This window comes from Camelus dromedarius, chromosome 10 (assembly GCF_036321535.1).
Source record: "Camelus dromedarius isolate mCamDro1 chromosome 10, mCamDro1.pat, whole genome shotgun sequence".
Taxonomy (NCBI): Eukaryota; Metazoa; Chordata; class Mammalia; order Artiodactyla; family Camelidae; genus Camelus; species Camelus dromedarius.
The window spans coordinates 23015268-23038841 of NC_087445.1; the positions used below are offsets into that span (position 1 = coordinate 23015268).

The window sequence follows — 23574 nt, forward strand, 5'->3', positions numbered from 1 at the left end:
CTATTATAATATATGCAGAACAAAAATTGGGAGGCAGTAGGGCAGAAAGAGATGAGAAATACGTGATAGAAGAAACTATTCACAACTTAAAGAGTCTTATATCTCATATTACTGAAAATATTGTTTTAAACATGTAATACTACAATCGAGACTAAAATACACACAAAATTAGAGGTTATATAGAAACTTATTCTTTTCTGAGGTTTCTCAATAAAATATACATTTAGTATGTTGAGTTAAGAGTTTCCCTTTTTGAGGATATATCAGAGAATTTCAAAGAGAGACAGCTGTACTTTTGTTTTCTAACACTGTATTATCCAGGGCTAAAACCCAGAGCATGAAAGTAAGAATTGATCTTTTGTCTGTTTTAAGTGATCTCCCCAAGGTCCAAATGCTCACTTGGCTGCCATGCGGAGGGCACTCTCTGCATCATGGATGTTCTCCTCCAGTCGACGCTTGTCCTGCTCCAGCTGGGTAAGATGTCTATTGAGCTGACGCAGAGATTGATCTTTTCTTCTCAGCTCCATCTTTGCCTCGGAGAGACTCTGCAAGCAGACAGAAAACAGAGTTACTTGTCAGCCCTGATAATTAACTTCAATTTATGCCATAGGCTATTAAACAAAGAAGGATACAGACTGACTGAGAAGTAGACTTGGGTCATTACACATCAAGGTTTAACAAATTTTCTGCAAAAATTTTACATACTTACTAATTAGAAATGATAGACCTGATATGATTCTGAAAAATGTTTAGCTGCAAAAACAACTCTATTTTAGTTTTTAAAATACTGCAAGGCAAATACATTCTATTCTTACTAAAAACATCTAATTATAAAAACCTCAGGTTGCACTTTCTTTTAATGATGAAAAACTAAAGATTTCAATGGTAAAAGAACATGAAATTTAGAGTCTATTTAAAGCAAGAATTATCATATGCCCAAAGTGTATGTGTGATTGAGAGGACGGTGGATTAGGATACCTATAAGAGGATGGGGAACCCAAGATTTAAAGTGCCAGTACTGTCTTTATAAATGTGTCTATAATAGTTAGGTTGTCATAGACACCTCAGTGAACAAACAAATTAAACTCCAAAATAAAATTCACTTATTTCCCATTAAAAACTCTCATGTCAGAGATAACAACACAAATGTGATCAACATGTTTCAATAGAGATACAAATAATACTTGCATTTGGAATTATGTTCCATAAATACTTTCCTAGTCATAGAAGGATAAAATCTGTCGACTGATATTTGCTATGTGCTTTAATCTGAAATATTCACTTAGCACAAAAATTTCAAGATGCAAGGGTATACCTTCATCTTGGAACTTTGAGGCTAAAGGTCTTAGAATCAGACACTCTTAGGTTAAAGGAGTATTTTCTAGACTTTGCTTTAAATTTTAGGATGTAAAATAATATGGGGATCAGAGGATCCCTTAGCACTAAAAATCTGCTCATTCCTTTGCCTATTAAATTTCTAGACTATGAGCTTATCAAACAGTTTTTCAATTAAGTTTGTGAGATAGTGAGCTAAATAACTGATTTCATACACATAGTATTTTTTCTTCTAAGAGTTTAGCCACACATTAACATCCACAACCAGTAAAGAACAACCAAAATGCAATAATATCGCGTTTAAAACTCTTCTAATAATATTTCAATGCACTCACAATAGATAAAGAATTCAAGATGCCTGTATGGAGCTGAAACAATTAATTCATTCTAAATGCTAGTGAATTGAAAGTAATCATCAGCCAAACCACCTATTTTTAAATGCTAAAAAAACTTTAATTCAGTATTTCACTTTTCAAACAATCAAGTTGCTGTCAGACAAACACAAGTTAAAAAATAAAAATAAACAAACTATGACCACTTATTAGATATTATATTTTATTTTAAATCTTTAGTATTAACAGATCTTCAAGAACATCCCACTATGTAAATAGTCACTGATTCAAACAAACTTTAAAAAGACAACAAAGAATAGATTTTAAAAGTCATGCTAAAGTAAATCTACTTATTTTGCGCCAATGTTAAGATATTTAAAGACACTGAAGTACCATGAGATTTCTTTCTTTAAAACATAAAACCCATCTGAGTACTTTTAAAGCCACTATTTCTGACAGATTTTAGGCAATAAAAAATGCTATTTTTCAGATCTGAAGATAAAATTAATGATCCACCACCAGTTACACATAAAGCTTGAGTTCTTTTTCCAACAGAAATAATAGATTTGTGCCAATCCATTCAAATTCTCTTGCTCAGTAATTCTTATGACTAGAGGTGTCTATCAGTGAGGGATATTCAGGATACTGACTCCAGCCTTGCCCAGACTGACGCTCACTAGTCCAATCTGAGAGAACCCATCACCCTAGAATCACTGAAAAACTACACTTGACTTCTCAGCAATTCTGATATCCTTCCAAAGAAGATACAACTCATAGAATTAGAATTTCTACTGTATATCTAAATCTCCTTGTTTCTGTTGGCCTTCATTTTCACCTCTCAGGGGGCAATGGCAGGGAGCCACCAAACTCTCCTAACGCTTGCATTATTTCAGAAGCATAGCTGAATAGCCTATTCTAAGAAAAATTATGGGAAACAGATAAAAAGTGGTATAAATAAAGTGATATGGATCACAATTCCTTACTGTGAAAATGAAGAGATAATAGAGTTTTTGAAAAAAGAATAATCACAGTTATATAACTTATAGACACAAAATTCTCATTTTAAAGAACTGAGGGACACCACAATGGAGCATTACTCATCAATGGATCCTAAGGTTTGTCGTGATGTGTGCAAAACACCAAGACATAGAAAGTGATTCAATAATATGTTTTTTCCCTGATATTCACTGTTTTTGTCTTTGAGGACAAAAGTACAATCTTTAAAAATCCTAACATTGAGCTTTAAAGAAAGAAAAACCTATTTACATATGTGTGTGTGCATGTGTATATATGTCCCATGAATATACTTATGTACCTACACCATATATAATATATATTATACATACATATAAAATTTTAAGTCCAGCTTGTCTTTTCTCCTGTTCAGATTTATCTAATTAAAACCCATGATAAACTTTATGGACTCTAATATTTCCAACCGAATGACTGAAACCAAGAGGGTGTGCCTCTAGGCAGCAAGGCAACAATGATAAGCAGCAGGTTAGCCACTAATTTCTCAACCAGGGTAGATTGTGAAAGTGTGATGTTCTGATATCCAAGAAACTGTTCAGGAGAGAATAGGATAAATCAAGTTTAATAACTCTGCTCCTAATTGTTCCCCCAATGCTCAACTCTAATTACTTGGAGAACTCTCCTGACTGTCACCTGATATTAAGTTGTTGGAGGCTGAGCCTGGAACAGCAAGATAATCAATAAACATTTAGTGGGGAGAAGAATGAAGATCCTGTTAAGCAGTGGGAACCTGCAGCACCCAAAGCCCTTCTGCTCATGAGAAAACCTATGGGACAGCCATAGTGATTGCAAAGCAATAATCCAAAGCACTGTTTTTAGGCCTTGAGGCCTTTAGGCAACAGTACATTTGAGGAAAAAAGGTTAACACGGTCACCCTAATTACAGCCCACTTTCACATACTTCATATACAAGCGAAGACAAGCCAATTAGGTAGAAAGGAAGATAAGGGAAGTTTTATTTGTATACTAATTAAACCCCTGATGAAATTAAAGGAAAAACATACAGCTCTGTAATTGTGTCTGAGAAAGGTCACTTCAGGTTCAGTTATCAGAACAGCACAGCCTTGAGATATTTCACTTAATCCACAATACAGCCCTCATTTTGTACTCAGGTCTTAATATTTACCAAAAAAAAAATATTCAAAGACTGATACTGCATTTATCTTTAAACTGTGTTGTGAACAATTTCAGCTGTTAGAAAGTTAATGCTAAATATGATAACAGGAGTTTTTTAAAAGACAGAAAATATTCCACCGACACAAGTACCAGTACCACAAAATTATTTACCAACGATTCCAAGTTTCCACTTCAAATCCAAAATGTCTTAAAGCAAAGTTTTACAACAAAATCCCAAGCTGAATGTATTTCAGAAGCTATTCTGCAATATATTTATTTAATTTCTTTTTAGATAATAATGTCATTGCTCATTTTCATTTACACCTCTCATAGTCCAGGAAAAAAGCCAATGTTTTCACTGAACTCCTCTGGTAAGAAGATATTTTTACATCTGGTTGTTTTCCTAAGATGGTCATGAAAAGCTATTTGCTATTAATGAAAGCTGGCAGGAAAAGCATGGATACCAAGGAAGTAGTTAAGCACAGAGGAAGCTTAGGGACAGACTAGAGAATAGATGTGAATTTTAAACTACACACACATTTTTTAAATTTCTTTTTTCTTATCTATAGTTTCTGAAGTTTCTATAATAAACATGTGTTACTATTGCATAAAAACACAAATTATTTTCTTAAGTCATACATAATTTCATATTTCTAAAGCTTTAAAAGTTTATTAACGCTAACAATTTTTAAAAAGTTAATTGTGAATATAAATTGAAATTCTATTACTTTGCACCTATGAAAACATTTTGTGCAGTGGAATTTTTAAGTAACAGCTTTATTGAGATATAATTCACACTTTTAAAGTGTACAATTCGGTGGGTTTTACTATTCACAGAGTTGCACAACCATCACCAGTGGAGGTCTCTTTTTGAAGAGAAGTTCATTAAAAAAAAAAAAAAACTTATCAAAACAATATGGCTACCTAAATATAGTATGTCTCATTATTTCAGCAAACCCTAATTTTAAATGACACAAGATATACAAGGTTTATTATGTTGTTCAGTAATAGTTTCAAAGTGTAAAATTTATAACATGAATTCCCTAAACCAGAATATCTGATTAATAAGTGTGGTGTTTAATACAAAAGTTAAAATTATCTGAAAAAATGTGCACAGCTGTCCAATGATTATTTCTGGAAGTTAAGGGATCATCCAACATAGTTCTTTCTCATAAGGGTACAGTACTGCACTGCTGTAGACCATTAGGCCAGCTAGGAAGACCAAGCCCCAGGAGATACCACTTCTATAGATTTTTCTTTTGTCTAATGGGAAATATCTATGGATCCACATTCCTACAGACTAAAAGCTAATGGCTTATTCAATTTGGAATAAAAGTTAGTCATACAAAATGAAAGGCAAGACAACAACCCAAGTGTTATAAAGAACTAAGCCACATTTCCTAGGTCAGGAAAAAAAAAATCTATAACATTTTTTTCTAAAACTTTACTACTGTCTGACTGCAACTTTTGAATAAACATTCCTAGATTGTGATAAATCAGGCAAAACATCTCAGGGTACTAAAACTAATGTTGGAAAAGGAAATGGCACTGTCCTCAGCCCTACCATTATAACGTGACAACAAGCAAGTTATACTAATCAAGAACTGAGTAGCTGCTGGGTGGATCAAACTATCTACATTGCCATAGAAAGTATAAATTTAAAATGATACAACCATCAAATTTGCAATTGGGTACGCAAGTTAGGGATGAAACTAAAGAATAACATATTTTACAATAAAGTTTGAAAAATCTGTGAGATAAGCAATTAGAGAAATCACAATAAATATATAATAGTAAAAGATGGTAATATGGGGTAAAATTAATACATGAGTAAATTTCAGTCGTGGTATTCTATATTTTATATGGATGATTTTAATTCAAAGTTCTGTAATTTTAAGTTATCTTCCTTAGGGACATTGACTTTTATTGCTCTCCAATAATAATCCTATACAAAACATAAGTGACATTAACAAACTGAAGTTAAAGATCAAATAATTAACCCACTTTGGGGTTGAATAAATGACAGCTCTAGTTAGAACTCACAAGTCTAGTAAGACAACAGATGTGAAAGTGTCCTACAAACTGTAAAAGGCTACAGAAATTGAGTATGTATAATTAATGCAATATTTATACTTCTACATGTAGTGTCATTAGTCTTCTTTAAATCCCTATCTATATGTGGCAACGTATAAGTTTCTATATTATTTCTACATCATCATTTATATATACACACATATATAATAAACATACATAATTTTAAAAAGAACTATTTCTATTGCACATGAAAAAGATAAAAGAACATTGAGAAAAACAAGTGTAAGATAAGTCACTTTTATAAATAGGCCACATGGTAGATGATTATCAAAAACCAAAGCAGACGAGCAGTGAAAATTCACCTTTAAAATTTCAAAGTATGCTATAAGATTTTGCTGTATGATGCTTTGTGATTATTGGTACCATATTCTCCCATGTTCTCTTGAAAATGTCCTCCTAAATTCCATCAACATAAAAGGAAAAAAGTTAATCCTTTTCAGTAAACTAACTGAAAGTGATCAATAGTAAAATATAGTGAAAATAAAAGGAACCTCAGAAAAGTGTCAAAAATGTATTTAACGCTGTTTGTTCCAAGCCTCACATAGGTACTAAAAACTCTGGCAGGCTAAACGTGTTAGATAATAATGAGGTAAACTGAGAGAGAAATAGTTAAAAGACATTTTTAAATGACAAAAAAAGGGGGGATAATAAAGAGAATTATGAGAGCCCTCTCAGCTGGAAAACACTCAGAACCTAAGTACAGAATAGACAAGCGGTAGTTAGACTTACTGTGACACATGGCATGTAAGCAGTGATGTGGCAGTAATGTTTTCTCAGAGTGTAAAACAAGCTGCATTTGGCTGGACTATAGACCTTAGGTGACAGAAACTAGCTGCAGGTGACAACCATCATGATGCTGCTATAATAAAATCAGCTCTTACATGACCTCTAAGTTCTCTAGGCCAATACCTAAGAAGTGAAGCGATGAAATACCCTAAGTCCCTCTGTTAGACTTTATCAGCTACAGACTACTCGGCAGGTTCCAAAAGCTTCCCCTAGCTGACAGCCCTAGCTATGTGTTGGTCCAAAAAACTGCAGAATTCCCCAGCAATATTTTAAATGAGCCAAGCTATGAATTAGGCTGCAGAAAAATATCATTTACAATTTAACTGCTGTTTTAAAATCATTAGGGAATTACCTAAAACAACTGTCTACTAACAATTGAGAAAATACGAATAATTTATAAAGGGTTCATATAGCTGGGATCCTGACATTTAAATAAAAGGAACTTACTGAAGGAAAAATGTTTCAATTTCAAGAATTCTTTTTGTGATATAACTGAATAATGGGGTAGACAATCCTATATAATAATTAAAATACCTTCACATTTATTTCTATTGTACTACAGAATTTAAATGACTATCTTGAACCCTTGAATATGCTATATATTAAATAGCATATTAAATAATACTAATAAAAGTAAATACCAGTTGAGTAAAAATCAATTATTTGAGAATCTGAAGTCAAATCTAAATTAGAAAAATAAACAGGTTCTTTTAGACTTGAAGAAAAAACAAAAAGTTTATTCTTAAAAAAATTTATTCACTGGATAAATTTTTTGTATTAAGTATTTCACCTCTGATTTCTTTCTTAATTTTAGAGGGGACAAATTCTGAACCACAAACATTTTCTACCTTTCTCTATCTGACACATTCCATCTTTGTATGAAGGCACTAGGCCTGTTCTCAAACCATGCTTGTCATACTGTAAGTGTTCAATAAATGTTTGCTGTTTTAATTTATTATTCCAAAATCCTGGGGGAAAAAAAATAGCTTGAGTAACAACTGAACCATATTATTTTTTAAAACCATATTCACATCATTATACAAGCATTTTATAGTTACATTTATTAACTCCTTTGATTCTTCATAGTCCAATGAGGTAGATCGCATTATCGTTCCTATTTTACATGCAAGGAAACTAAGAACCAGGAAAGTTAAGTAACGTTCCAAGGCCATGTAACTACTAACTGGGTTTATGCCAAAATGTGAGCCCAAGTCTTCTACAGCTAAACCCTTACTCTTTTTTTTTTAATTGAGGTAACATTGTTGTATAACACTATATAAGTTTCACGTGTACATTTTATGAAGATATCTATATACACTTCAGTGCGCTCACCATCCAAAGTTTCATTTCCATCCATCATGATACAGTTGACCCCTTTAACAATTTCACCTTCCCCCCACCTCCCTTCCCCTCTGGTAACCATACTCTGTTCTCTGTATCTATGTGTATAATACTTTATTCTTAATCCCACACCGCAATATTAGTAACCAACTCTTCAGATTGTCCATAAAGTCTACTAACTGGGGAAAACCCATGGAAATGTAAAAACAATAGTTCACCTATTTATCAAGTTCTTGTTAAGGTCAGAATAAGGTAATTCAATTTATTTAAATGTCTGCTTTCTATTTATATTGAAATAAACTCCAAAAAGGACTTTAATGTTACATATGGCACACTTTCAACATCAAAAATCAAAGCATGTACAGTTCAAGATTCCCTCTGTAAAAGCAGGATCACTGTCATCATTTGTTAAACGCTGATTACTAATGAAATAAGAAATAAATACTTGCCATAGTAAGGATGAATTATACAGCATGCCATTGCAGTACAGAACTTTATATAATTCAGGCCACATTGGGTTGCTGTTTTTTTTTAACCTTTCAAAAAGCAATGAAGTTCTCTATGTCTCTTTCCTTTATAAGTCTGCAACAATAGCATTGAACTTTCCCTGCAGACCTTGATATTTGGTTGCCTAGTATAACCTCAACTTTTAAAATATTTATTATAGGAGCTCCACGCTATCACAACAGTATATCAAGCTCTATAATATCAGCACTTATATCTAAATCTTCCTGTCAAGGAGATCTTAACTCCTATGTGAAATACCATCTTTGTGCCTAATTTTTAAAAATTTGTGTGTATATATATATATATAAAATTGAAGTATAGTCAGTTTACAATGTTGTGTTAATTTCTGGTGTACAGCAAAATGCTTCAGTCATACATGAACATACATACATTCATTTTCATATTTTTTCACCGTAAGTTACTAAAAGATACTGAATATGGTTTTCTGTGCTATGTAGTATGAACTTGCTGTTTATCTATTTTATATATATATTAGTTAGTATCTGCAAATCTCAAACTCCCAATTTATCCCTACCCACCCTTTTCCCCTCCAGTAACCATGTTTGTTTTCTATGTCTGTGAGTCTGTTTCTGTTTTGTAAATAAGTTCATTTGTGTCTCTTTTTTTGTTGTTGTTAGATTCCACATATAAGTGATATCATATGGTATTTTTCTTTCTCTTTCTGGCTTACTTCACTTAGAATGACAATCTCCAGGTCCATCCATGTTGCTGCAAACGGCATTATTTCATTCTTTTACGGCTGAGTAGTATTCCATTGTATAAATACACCACAACTTCTTTATCCAATCATCTGTTGATGAATGTTTAGATTGCTTCCATGTCTTGGCTATTGTAAACAGTGCTGCTACAAACATTGGGGTGCATGTATCTTTGTGCCTTTTCCCTCTGGATATATGCCCAGGAGTGGGATTGCTGGATCATATGGTAAGTCTATTTTAAGTCTTTTGAGGAATCTGCACGCTGTTTTCCACAATGGCTGCACCAAACTAGATTCCCACCAGCAGTGTAGGAGGGTTCCCATTTCTCCATGTCCTCTCCAGCATTTATCCTTTGTAGACTTTAGAATGATGGCCATTCTGACTGGTGTGAGGTGACACCTCATTGTAGTTTTGATTTCTGTTTCTCTGATAATTAGCAATACTAAGCATTTTTTCATGTGCCTATTGGCCATTTGCATGTCTTCACTGGAGAATTGCTTGTTTAGGTCTTCTGCCCATTTTTGGATTGGGTTTTTGTTTTTTTGTTATGAAGTCATATGAGCTGCTTATATATTCTGGAAATTAAGCCCTTGTCAGTCTCATCTTTTGCAAATATTTTCTCCCATTCCACAGGTTATCTTTTGTTTTGCTTATGGTTTCCTTTGCTGTGCAAAAGCTTATCAGTTTAGTTAGGTCCCAATTGTTTATTTTTGCTTTTATTTCTATTGCCTGGGTAGATGGCCCTAGGAGAACATTGCTAAGATTTATGTCAGATAATGTTTTGCCTATGTTTTCTTCTAAGAGGTTTATAGTGTAAATCAATGCAGTTAGAATACTCCCTCACACCATACACAAAAATAAACCCAAAATGGCTTAAAGACTTAAACATAAGACACTTTGTGCCTAATTTAATCCAAAAATACCACCCTTAAAGAACTGCCACCATATAGATCATATTATGTTATAGTAATAGAAGAATTAGTAATTAGCACTGAAATTTGTTAATCGGAGATATAAAATAGACTTGCATTTGGCTTAAATCATTCTATTATGTTTACTCTGAAAGGGATAAGGGAGAGGAGATAGGGGATAGGAAGGGAACTGAAAGAGAGATCAGCAACTCAAAGACCATAGTTCTGATTCTCCTCCAGGTCACCACCATTTATCCACAGCAAGACTGTGACAGGTGACACGAACAAAGCACACAGCAGCTACAACAAAACCTGCTGTTTCACCTGGATGCCCTCACTTCCCAGTATCCCTACTACTGCAAACACTCTAACAAGTAGGTAAAAGTGGGACCAGTTCTCCTGTATAAAAAAATGTACCTTCATCTAATTTGGCCCTTGAATGCAAACCAACTTCTTTATTTGATGTCCAACTAAAGAAATGGTAACATAGCCCAGCCTGGAAGAAAACCTGGCTGTTTTGGATTTGTCTAGAATATGGCATCTCTAATTTGGCCCGTCAAGAAGTGATGTTTTAAAGAAATAAAAACAAATAGGAACAGTTTATTGAATTGGGTAGACTGAAAGGGGCTAAAAAATCAAGTGGCTTAATCATTTTTCCACTAATAACTTCAAACATTCCATTAGATTTCCCTAAGGGCTTCTTAAAGTTACTTTTGGCTATACAAGATTTTTGCCTCATAGGCTCATCCTAAAACCAACCTCAACATAGGATGTGACTCTACTGTATTTATTTATTCACTCAGCATACATTTACTGTATGCCTATCCATGTCGAAGCCAAAAATAGTAGTAGTAGTAGTAGTAGTAGTAATAGCTAACACTTCTTAAATACTTACTTTATGCCAGACATTAACACAATTAGTCCTCATAATGACTCTATGAGGCAAATACTACTATTATTTCCATTTTACAAACGAGGAAACTGAAGCATAGAGTTCAAGTAACCTGCCCAGATTACACAGAGCCAGAGTTCAAAACCAGCAGTATGACATGTAAATTAATAAATACTAAGAATATACTCCTCTTGGAAAAGACTTCCTATCTAAAAAGGTGTGGTTTAAAAGCAGCTTGTATTAAAGCTAGGTGACCAGTGTTGTGAAGAGCATTCTCAGAAAAATAAAATGGCATGTTCTGAGAAATCCAAGAGGTAAGTTACGGCTGAAGATAAGGAGCTATTAAGAATGGTAAAGAAAAGACTAGAAAGGTACATATAGGCTAGATATGGTCAGAAAGCTAGACTTTTCCTTGTAAACGATTTTATAAGTACTCCACAAAGTTGCATCAGTGATGGGGAGTGTATAGCTCAGTGGTAGAGTCCATGCCTAGCACGCATGAGGTACTGAAATAAAATAAATAAATAAATAAATAAATGTACCTAATTACCACGCCCCCCAAAAAAGATCTCTCAGGGAGAACGCATGAATTAGTGGACTCCTAACCCCCAACCTCCTTTCAACCAGAATGTGCTTTAATATTCTCAATAAGCTTTTGTATGAGATTTTGTTCACAGATTCTATGGCTAAATACTTGCCAACTATTGTCACAGAAAGCCACGGAAAGCTGCTGAAGGATTCCCAGCCACACAGCAGCATCCTCTGATCTCTGTCTCAGGGATCGTATTAACAAACTATAACTGCCAAATTAGAATGAACACAAGACACCATTTTGGCCATACTGCAATCACCCATTTACATCTTCAGCTGGACTCTAGCGAAGCTTTAATAAGATTTCACCTTTGAGTATCAAGATTCACTAATATACTAGATAAAAAGGGATTTTAGAAAGAACTGGCTTCTAACATCATTTTTCTTAGTGTACTAAAGAGTATTACCTCAAATTCACTTTCACATTACCCAAGCAGAGAGTATACGTTAAATATTTACTTTATATAAATGCAGCATCCTAGGCATATGTTTTCTATTTCTACTAATAACTACATGAAATCCTGTAAGTTTTTTTGAATCATGTGACAAAGAGCCATAAACTTAGAGTTACAACAGAAATACATGATGAAAAGAATATACTATTATAGGAGCACCAAAAGTGGACTAACAATTGAAGTTAATGATTTTTTAAGGAGAACTAAACTATTTGGTCTATAGTTTCAAACATGTTTTTAGATTTTACCAATAATAAACTGATTATTATGTTAGGTTCTTTTAAAGAGAAAAGGTTAGAACGAAGTTACTACTGGCAATAACCATTATGTAAAGTTTTAAAATAACTACAATGGTTGGTACCAGCTTTCCCATCATGTAATAAATGAATCATGGAAGTTATTTTTTAACACACTCGAATGAAATATAAAATCTTTAATCCCTATTCACTCCTATTAATTACAGAAAAAGAGATTGAGGCTAAGTAACATATAGGTTGCTAAAACAAAGATGAAGACTCACATCTAAAACAACCACAATTTCAGCAACAGCTAGTAAATTCAAACAAAGTATTAGGAAAAAGCAGTCAGACAGACCCAAAGCTCAGGACAAGTTCTTAAGAAACTGTGCTTAGGAAAACTTTCATGTTTGTTTGGGTAATGTTTGGAAATACCTATATTCTAAGGAAGTAACTTAATATAGCAAAACATTATTTTGTACCTTTGCTTCAAATGGAATTTTCCTGCGTGATGATATGCATGTGTACACAAACACACACACACACACACACACACAAAATAAACAGTACCGTTTTGATTATAAAGAGCTTCCCATAACATTAGTATGGTTTACATTTCTGGTCCCTCTGTAACCAACCCATTCACCTGAAGAAAAACACACAGCTGTTCTAGCCTTCTAAATGAGCAAGATCACCATCTAGTGGTGACTCCTTGAAATGCCAAGCAGAAGGCTTCTGGAGCCTAGAAAATGCTTTTTTGAAATATGGTTAACAGAGTCTATAAATAGTCTAGAACATTCAAGTTCATCTAAAGAAAAATAGAATAACATGTTGAACAATGTTTTTATACTAATAAGAACTCTATAGCAAGAGTGAAAAATACCAGCCAGACATAAGGCTCCCTGTTTTCAGTGCTCCTAACCAACTAGAGGAAAAGAGTTACAAATGTTAAAATACAAAGTTACACAAAATTTGGTCAATATAGCTAACTGGAAAACAGATTCTTTATCTTTTCTGTATTTTATAAAGTTAAAAAAAAAATTAGTTATGCCAGTGGATTGCATTTGTTCCACCTCCCTGAGAGGAAAGTATACTTTCCTGTCTCATTGACATCCAGCATGATCACGTAACTAGATGGCTCCTCTTCTGGAAAGAAGATGATATATTCCCTGTCTTGTCAGAATCAAGAGCATCCAAGTTATTTTCTTTGGTCAATGAAATGTGGGCAGAATTTAAAACAATTTCACCTCTTAGCAGACATAAGACCAGCAATGTCCTATCTAGAAACACTTATGATGAGACCAACAATGTCCAAGATAGGGGCTGCTGTATCAGCCTTACTCATAAAGTGAGGAACCCATGGAGCAGAAGCACAGCTGACCCACAGTGAGTACGTATGACATGTGAGAAGTCACTTGTAAGGCCACTGAAATTTTGGAGTCATTTGTTACTACAACATTATGCACAGTATACTGACTGATACAATTTTATTCCCACATTTGGCAATTTACTCTAGAACTTATATAGCTATGAAATCATCTGTGGACACTTTAGAAAATCATTTTCTAGCCTGACTTAATACTGGATCATCTGTAGAAGAAATTAATCATAACTAAATAATAAAAACCATAGCACATTATTTGATTTTTAGTCAGTACAAAGATATGATAAATGTATATTGCTATCTTACAGAAAAATATTGCATTTGCATACTATAAATTAAAATACATTTATCTATACAGCTATAATTCATAAGAAATTTTTTTCTTCCAAAGCCTTCCCTAACTTATAGATGCATATTTTAATTAGCACTTTTCATTCTAAAAGATCTGAGAAAACATGTAACAAATGTAAAGCATGATACCATATTTTAAAATATATATATGATATATACATTACTAATATGCATGTAAATATACAAATATATACATTTAAAATTTTGAAAGGTATACATCAAAATGGTAACAAATACTCTTAGTAATATTTTTCCACTATTTTCAACATAATATGTATAAACTATTTCTAACCAAAAAATTGCTATAGACACAACTCTTAAGATCAAATTTCATCACAAAATCTTAGTTTAAATTTATATACAACATATCATAAAAATAGTAATTGAAATTGATTCTTTAATGTACTCTACTAAACAAAGGGTAGAGAATTACTTATAACCCTTTATAGAAAAAGTACCTATATATAGAGTTATATGTCATATTCAGTTAAATTTAATCACTATCATTTATTTTATTTACTTCATGTATTTCAATGATTTGTTTCCCTTTCAGAGAATAAGTACCAAGAGCCTTAGCATTTCTTATGCTAACAGTCATATCATAATACTTATCCATCTGATTCAGAGGATTTTGTCAAACTCCCTTCATAATTAAAGATGCCTCTTTGTATGACTTTTAACTATGACATACATAGAAGCCCTAAATCCACATTCTTTACAGACAAATGATTTTCTAAATTCCACAAGAACTCTATGCCTGTTTGTGTCACAGGACTTAAATCAGAAAAAACAAATGAATTCAATTTCCACCACAGAAATGTGCTTGATGATTTTGGTCCTCCACTTTGATACTTGACCTTTACTCCTGAAATAAGATAAAACCACTATAAAGGTGTTTTCTGTTTCATCTATCATAGCAATTTTCCCTGTTGGTAGTCTTAACAAGAATCTTTATAAAGGATCTATACTGCCCTAACTACATTTTGGAATCTGGAGAGGTTTTTGCTATCAGAAGACAAAACTGATAAATATGTTTTACCCCTTTATAGTTTCATAGAATAACGATATTCTAATTTTGGAGAGTTAATACTACCTTATATATGTTTCTGGAATTAAAACATAGAAAATAATACTTAACAGCATTCCTTAAGATCAAAGCACTGCAAAGTCATTTATTAGGTAATCCTTTAATTGTGAAAACACTAAAAATGCTGATTTTAAGATTAGTAAACACTAGTGCTTTCTGAAATAGCATGTTAAATTAGTGATGTAACAGTGAAATTATTAAACTTCCGAGTAAAATTTGAGCATATTAATTAAATGTTTCCTACAAACAGAAAGGTACAATGATTAAGAATACACAGCCCCACATAGGGGTAAAATTACCTCTAAAATGAATTATAAACACTGTCACCTAATCATGTCACAAATACAAACATATAATTAGATAATTTCCTCCAAAGTCTAAGACATTAAAATTTATGCTCATTGCATTATAAATGTAATGTTCTAAAGCTGGTTACTATAATTGATCACAAGTAAATTAAATATTTCTGAAACAAAACGATGACTAAGCCTCAGACTAACGGAAACTAAAACTAACACATTCAGGCAGTATATAAATTTCAATTATCCCTTTAAGTTATAATGTTCTCTTTACGAAATAAACTGGGCCCTATGAAATAACAAATAACCATCATCATATTTAACCATGGAATACTTGTAATTAAAGTCATACATTGGGGTCATTTTTACAGTGCATTCAAAGGAAATAATACTTCTAATAGAGAAAAGTCTTGCTATTATTATCACCAATAAAGATCTCTGAGTTCACTCCTTGTTCCACCAATTACTATGACCTGGGACAAATTAAATTCTCTGTGCCTTGGCTTCCTCATCTGCAAATTATAGATAATAACAGTTATCTCAAAAATTATTTTAATGATTAGGTGAGATATTATCAGCAACTTACTTAGCAGAGTCCTGAGAAAATAATATCTAATTCAAGGACAAATGCTAACAAAACTTACACAGTTCCTAAAGCCACAGCCCATAATGGAAGTTTATAAGATTACAGAGAACCCCCTCTGTAGTTAATAATAAAACAAGCCACTGAGCAAATACGAGTCATAAAATGATAAAGTTGCATATCTATATTACATAAAGTATTTTAGCATATGATCAATTCAATTACTCACAGAGGAAATTCTTTAAAAAACTTAAGACTCTCATTTAACATGGCAAACATCTTCAGTGATTATATATTTTATTCAGCATAATATAAATGATTATCATTTACAAAATTCCAAATAGTTTACATAGACTTGAAAACGCTTTTTTCAGAATGAAATGTCTATTTCAGACTAAAATGTAAGTTTATTTAAGGATGGAGTGCCAAGAGATCAAATGCCAACCACAGCCGAATAAGGTCAAATTAGAGGAGAAAGAGATTTGACTTGTATATCACTAAGAAGTGGTTTCAATATGTGAATGCCCATTGAAGATTTATGTGGCCTTTCTATGGCGCTGCACAACCAAAAGCTTAACAAATAAAATCTTTTTTGACTTAAATTTTAGTGAAAAGGAAATGGAGATCATAAGGATAGCTGATTTAAGTTTAAAAGTAAAGGCACCCGAAGGAAAATTCCTTTTAAGTAGTGTTCTTCACAGGAAGCAAGACAAACAAATAGGAGGCCAGGGCAAGGGACAAAAAAGAAATCAAAACCAAAATACTCAAACACCCTCTAACTATAAGGGACTTTAATATTACAACAAAATCAGAAAAAGAAACCCAGAGAAGTCATATACATTGATATTTAGGCTACCAGGAAAAACATGATTTCGAACATTTTCTTAAAAGGCAGTTTTGTAGGCCTATTGATTCCTTTTGCACATTTCAAGGTAAAGTAGTTACTTTGTAGTTGGCTCAATAATATAACAAAGATCTCTCAGGAATCTGAACTTAATAAGAACATTCTCTATTTTTGAAAGCAATTCTAAAAAGTTAACAGTTGAAACTAACTGGATTAAATGGTATGCAAGTACATATGCTTAGCATGCAATCTACTTATGCAATAATTCCATTTTTCTTCCAAAGCATACGTCAATAAATCTTTTCTACTGCACTATAAATTCCAAGGTCATGGACCAAAATGTTTATTAGTATAATTACAATGTAGAAATAATACCATTAAGCTTCCAGTTCCAGGTTTCATAAGTTAATAGAAATAGAAGATTAAGAAAGTGTCAAGTGTGGTTTTAATTCTTAGACACTAAAAATAGTCCTAGAGTAGCTCCCTTTTTTTTAAAGCATGATTTAACTTCGTTTCATTTTCATTTGATCTTTGAAGTTGCAAACATTTTTTAAAAAGTACTTGCAAAATGCAGTTCTGTGATCATAAAGATAAAGATATGGCCTTAAGAAAAGATGGGGAGAAGAGCCAAAATTTGTAAATGGCTCAAAGGAGTTCATTTATAATATGATGAATTACCCAACTTTATTTTCTTTTTTTTAATTTTTAAAATGTAGGTACTGGGGATTGAACCCAGGACTTCATGCACTCTAAGCATGCACTGTACCACTGAGCTATACCCTCCCCTCGCACCAAACTTTAAACAAATTCTTCAATAGGATCTCTGGTCAATTTCTAAATACTTAAGATTCTACACAATTCTTAAACAGTGTGTGCAGTCTACCTCTATAGAACTGCAAAAATGTACAATACCGTTAGGTTCTTGATTCCTCCAATATCCAATGGCTTTACTTTCTACTCCCAATAACAAGCAGAGAATCAGTATTTCAGAGAAGAAAGTTTTCAATATTACGTTCAAAGATTCTGGGTGTGTAGTTTCACATGAGAAAGAACTGCGTTAAATGAGATATCTAAACCTCAATATCTTCACTTCCTATTATTGTGGACTTTATTATCTTTAGAATTGATTGGAATGAACTAGTGGTTGTTTGGGAGTTTGTTTTGTTTGGGGAAATCTCTTTTGTAATATGCTTGCTGTTTAATAAAGCAGCAAACAGTAGTACAGAACTTAGAAAATAAATATCCCTGCTTTCTTCTGTCACTGGAATAACATATGAATTATAATACTATGGAGGTTGTTTATGTGTCCTCTGTTTACAGCATATGTGGAACGTTTAAAGTGAATCTCAACAGGTCATCAGGATCTGGTCAGTCTTCCATGTCTTACTTCTCAGAACTTTTCACCACCATAGACACAAACAACAATAAGAACACTTTCTTGTAAGGATATTTAGTTTCACAACTCACTTAATGCCTTAAGCACTTATAAAAATATAAAAGCTTGTGGTTGCTAGGGGGGCGGAGGGTGGGAAGGGATAGACTGGGATTTCAAAATTGTAGAATAGATAAACAAGATTATACTGTATAGCACAGGGAAATATACACAAAATGTTATGGTAGCTCACAGAGAAAAAAAATGTGACAATGAGTGTGTATATGTCCATGAACGACTGAAAAATTGTGCTGAACACTGGAATTTGACACAACATTGTAAAATGATTATAAATCAATAAAAAAATGTTAAAAAAAAAAGAAAATATAAAAACTATCCCAATTATCATGCCAACAAGGAATTTTCTGAGCATGATCAGTTGTATCGCTGCTGGAGGGCCACTGACCTGGCTGCAGGCTGACCTGGTCAAATCTCAACAAGTCTATAGAACACCAACTTTTCTATCAAAGATGACAGATAAGCTCATTATCCTTAGCAATCTCCACAGATTTCCCCAATCTCACTCATTCAGTAGTGAGCTTCTTTTCATGTTTGCTACCCTATGACACAGTTCTTACATATAGTTTTAACATAGTTCTTACATATGTTTTAACATACATAACATGAATCTCTTGCATACCAAGTTTTGCAAAGTCTTCTCGGCAAGAGAGAAAACACATGGTAAGCAGATTAATAGCAATTTAAGTTTTAGATGATTAGCCCTTAAAATTAGTGCCTGACTTTCACGGTCCCCTATTTACCCAATCTCACATCTTCAGATCTTTCATCTTTTTCTTCCTAACTTTCTTCTCATTCTCTCTCATCTTTATGTATTTTCAGAATCATGGCTTTCAATTAAAACATACCAAGGTGGTCCTAATTTCTTTAAACTTCACTTTACCATAATATTCCTTCTTCAGGTTATCAAGTATCATCTTTTCTCTTTGTCCCTGTTAATTCCTCAAAAGTAAAAAATCTCTATCTATACTTTCATTCCCCAACCACACACCAGATGTAATAAAAGAGTAGGAATTTTAAAGCCAAAAGATCTAAATACAAATTCTACTTTAATATTTACTTGCTGAGGAAACTTGGTCAAACTACTAACATCCCTGGGTTTTATTTTCCTATCTGCAAAATAGGAAATTATGCCACCTATATCACAGGTTGCTGGGAGGACTGAATGTGATAATACAGTTGAGGTATCTAGCAGAGAGCCAGACACAGTTATCACTCGATAAACAAAACTAAATGTGTTCTACTTCTTGCCATGTGAAATGTGGCCTCTGGTTCCACCATTTTCCTAGCCGAGGCAGAACTCAACATGCCAGTGTCCACTTCCCAGCCCCTCTATGTACTAGTCAAGAAGGAGAAAGCTCACTTACGAACTAAGGGTACACAATCCCTGGAGATTGCTTTTTCAAATAAACAGAAGATAATTTTCTGATCTGTTTTTAGAAAAGAACGAAATAATTTTACAGAGAAAAATAGTTCTAATGAAAATCTTAACAACTCTCTAACAATCTACAACTTTTACAAATAATACCATCCAGGCTTCTATAGTGCCCTCTGCCTCTATAATGGTCCTCTGTATTCTGTATTACACGTATGTATATACTTACCTGCTCTTCCTCAGTAAACTGAGATGTACTTGGGGACAGGAATAGTTATTTGTTGAATAAACTTTTCCTTTGAAAAGTGTCTTCTTTTAAAGAGTTTCTACATATAAATCAGAGCCTATGCAGAAATATTTTAAACAAAGTTTTCAACGTTGATTCAAACTTCCTACATAATATTTTGGGACACTTGACATATTGAAAATGCTTTCAATGAAATTCTTCACGTATGACTTTTCTAAGTCCTGTTTTTCTGTACCTCCTCTGTCTTACCACTTTCCGAATTTAGATCTTTCCTATATTTTGTCTGTTCTTTCTTTCAAATCTTCAAGATATTTCTACTACTCCTTACATCTTTAACAGTACTTTACTACAACCACCAATTATATATTTCCTCACTTAAATTTATGATCATCTCAAATTAAATAAAACCAAGACTTGAAATAGAAATCTTTCCTGCATTCCCCAAACTGACCCCTCACCCTATCTCTTTATGTTATAAATACTATTAATCTTACAAAGTAAAATATTAATTCATCTTTTATTTCTCTATATTTTGTGGCCTCTAAATTCACTCTGCTATGAAGCTCTACTATTAAAGACTTCTAAGAAAGAAATGTCATCATCTCAGATTTTTTGAAGTGGGTAATAAGAAATAACAAGATTAATCCTTTTCCTTCATTCTAGGCTGGAGGAAAGCAGATCAGGTAAGGAGAATTCTAATATTAACTGGTCAGGCATAGCTTAGAAACAGAAATGCCTGTTCAGCTACAACAAACTAGAGGTTCAAGTATCACAAGATCTTTAAATCCAAGTGGCCTATTCAGTCTACAAGGAACAAAACTTAGGACACTCTCACCCAACTAGCTTAATCAGGTTAAAAACACATATACACAAAATTAGGAATAAAAAAAGTGTTAGTATCAGATACATGTAAGCTTTTAATGATTATAAGGAAAGATATGGCATACTCCTGGGTGTATACAAACACGTTTTCAAAGTTAGATGAAATGAAAGATTTCTACAGAAATACACAGTCAGGCAACTGATTCAAGAAGGTCCAAAGTCAAGTGCAAGGTGACACTTCTTCTCCCCACCAAAACTCCATTTTAGGAAAAAGTATCAACAAACAACAATAAAAATAAAGGGAGAGGGACCATCAACAGAAGAAAAACTTTCAAAAAATACATAAGAAGAGCAAAAACAGCTGACAAATAAAGCGCAACAGAGGAAGATTCACCACGTGGAAGAGATGTGGTGGTGCTTTACAACCTAGAAGAGACTCAACACAGAAAACACAAGGTGCAATGCAGGGCAGGAGGAAGTCATGGAGCAGAAGACAGAAATTAATTGAAAGACTGCACTTAGAGTGACCAACCACACTCACATGCCCTTCCCCCAACCATGCAGAACCCACTAAACAGGCATTTACCTGCAAGGAAAAAAAAGGAGAGAGAAATTTATTCCATAAAACAAACTAAAAGAAAAACAAGAATTGGATGAGTTCTCTAAGAGAGAAATAGGCAGGTAGGTATCGTGACAGTGCCACAGAGCAAAGACCAGCACACTCATTTGGGTTTTGCCCACCGTAACAGCCAGCTCACAGCACATTCATTCTGAAGGAAAGCCAACCAGCCACCACGTCTTATCTCTGTACAAAGAGCTCCTAATTCGCTTTTCTTTTTCTTCACTCGTAAATGTGAATAACCAGACAGATCATACCATAAATCTGAGGAAAGCCTTGGTTCCAGTTACTAGGGCTACATAGCAAATTACTCCAAAATGCAGTGGTGTAAAACAACTATTTATTAGGCTCCAGCATTCTGGGATCAGAAAATAAAGCAGGGCACACCAGGGACTGATAGGCCCCTCTCCCTGAAAACTGGGACCTCAGCTGAAGGCTGGAGTGTGAAATCATCTGAAGGCTCAGTCACACGTGTCTGGCAGCTGATGCTGGCTTGTTGCAAGAGACCTTAGCTGGGGCCGTCAGCTGAAAACTGCCTGACATAGCTCACCACATGACCTGGGCCTCAGAGAATGAGGGCTGGATTCCAGCGGAGAAGACTGAGAGTCCAGAAAGAGAGGAGAGTCAGAGTGAGAGAAGAAACGGGTGGAAGCCATGCTGCCTTCTATGAGCTGGTCCTAAACATCCTGCAGGGTCACTTCTTTCTTATTCTACTCAGAGAGGCAGACAAAAGGCCCACCCAATCTCAGAGAGAGTGAAATAGACCTCACTTCTTGATGTGGGAGTGACAAGGTGCTGGAAGCATTTGTAGGACCAGAAATACTGCTGTGGCCATTTTGGGAAAATGCAATCTTCCACACCTCCAATGTGAAAGAAAGCAATAGAAACAAACAGAAAAAAACAAAACAAAACAAAACAAAAAACATAAAGACCTCAGGAGAAAGAGAACTTAAATAATAGTGTATTGTCTATTAAACATACAATTTTAAAACCACAATTTAAGAAGATGCGGTAACTCTCTTTTAAAAAGGATGTTACGAAAAGGGAACCAGAAAATGAAAAGCAATTCTTAGAAATTAAAAATATGATACTGATATAAAATATTTTTTAAACATTTTAGAAAAGTTCATAGAAACTTACAGACTTTACCAGAATCTAAAATGCAAAGACAGAAAATAGAAAAGAATATATAAGAACCACAGAGGATCAAGCCAGGATATTTGACTTCCAATAGACTAACAGGTGTTCCAGAAAAAGAGAAGAGGGGAAAAAAGGAGAAAATGAGATTGAATTTTGAAGCATCTATCAAGTATTACTGCACAAGGGAGGAATGCTAATCCTCCAGAGGCTTGCACCTACCTCACTGTGGTGCTCTCCTGCAACCAACACTGAACTGAACTTCAGATGGTCTAAATTATAAACACTCAGTTGAAGAAAAGCATTTGAAAGCTAAACAGCTGCAGATTAAGACACGTCTGGAATTATTCCAATTTCCATTTCTAGCTACTTTAACCAAATTTTCCTTTTTTTAATCTCCCATAGAGAGAAAATAAAATTCCCCCAACTCTGAAAGAAAATGCAGACTATGAAGTTGGGGCAGATTCTGAGTTCAAATTTTGACTCCAGATACTATAGAGGTGGCTACATGTCATTATGCATTTGTCAAAATCCATAGAATCTATGACAAGAGTGAACCCTAATATAAACTATGGACTTTGGTTGATAATAATGTGCCCATGTTGGTTCATCAATTGTACCAAATATGCCACACTGATTAGGGATGTTGAGGGTAGGGGAGTATATATGTGTGAGTGAGGAGGGCTATGTGGGAACTCTTATTTTCTGCTCAATTCTACTGTGAACCTGTAACTGCTCTAAAAATAAAGTCTATTAATAAAAAAAATTCTGACTTCAAAATCCACAAATATGTGATTTGGGGCAAATTTATTAATAACACTGATCCTTAATTTCTATTCATGTGTTATTATATGTTATCTTTCCAGGTAATTGCAAGGATTACAGAAAATCTGTATAAAGTGTCTAATCTGTAGTAGTTATATTATTAGCATGGTTCAGAATCCTCATGAGAAGCCACAGGTGTGACAGCCACATTCCCACTCTGCCTACATCATCAAAGAAACATTCTCTGAACTAATGCTAGGACGAC

The 23574-nt window shown here is 33.7% G+C and overlaps 1 protein-coding gene across 1 annotated transcript in view; it reads right to left on the reverse strand.

Annotated features, from left to right (window-relative positions):
* Nucleotides 1-23574, reverse strand: part of CCDC171 (coiled-coil domain containing 171) — a 319953-nt gene that overhangs the window by 132678 nt on the left and 163701 nt on the right. Inside the window, exon 22 of the mRNA XM_031449678.2 lies at nucleotides 400-545. Coding sequence (XP_031305538.2) covers nucleotides 400-545 — 146 coding nt within the window. The remainder of the gene's footprint in view (nucleotides 1-399; nucleotides 546-23574) is intronic.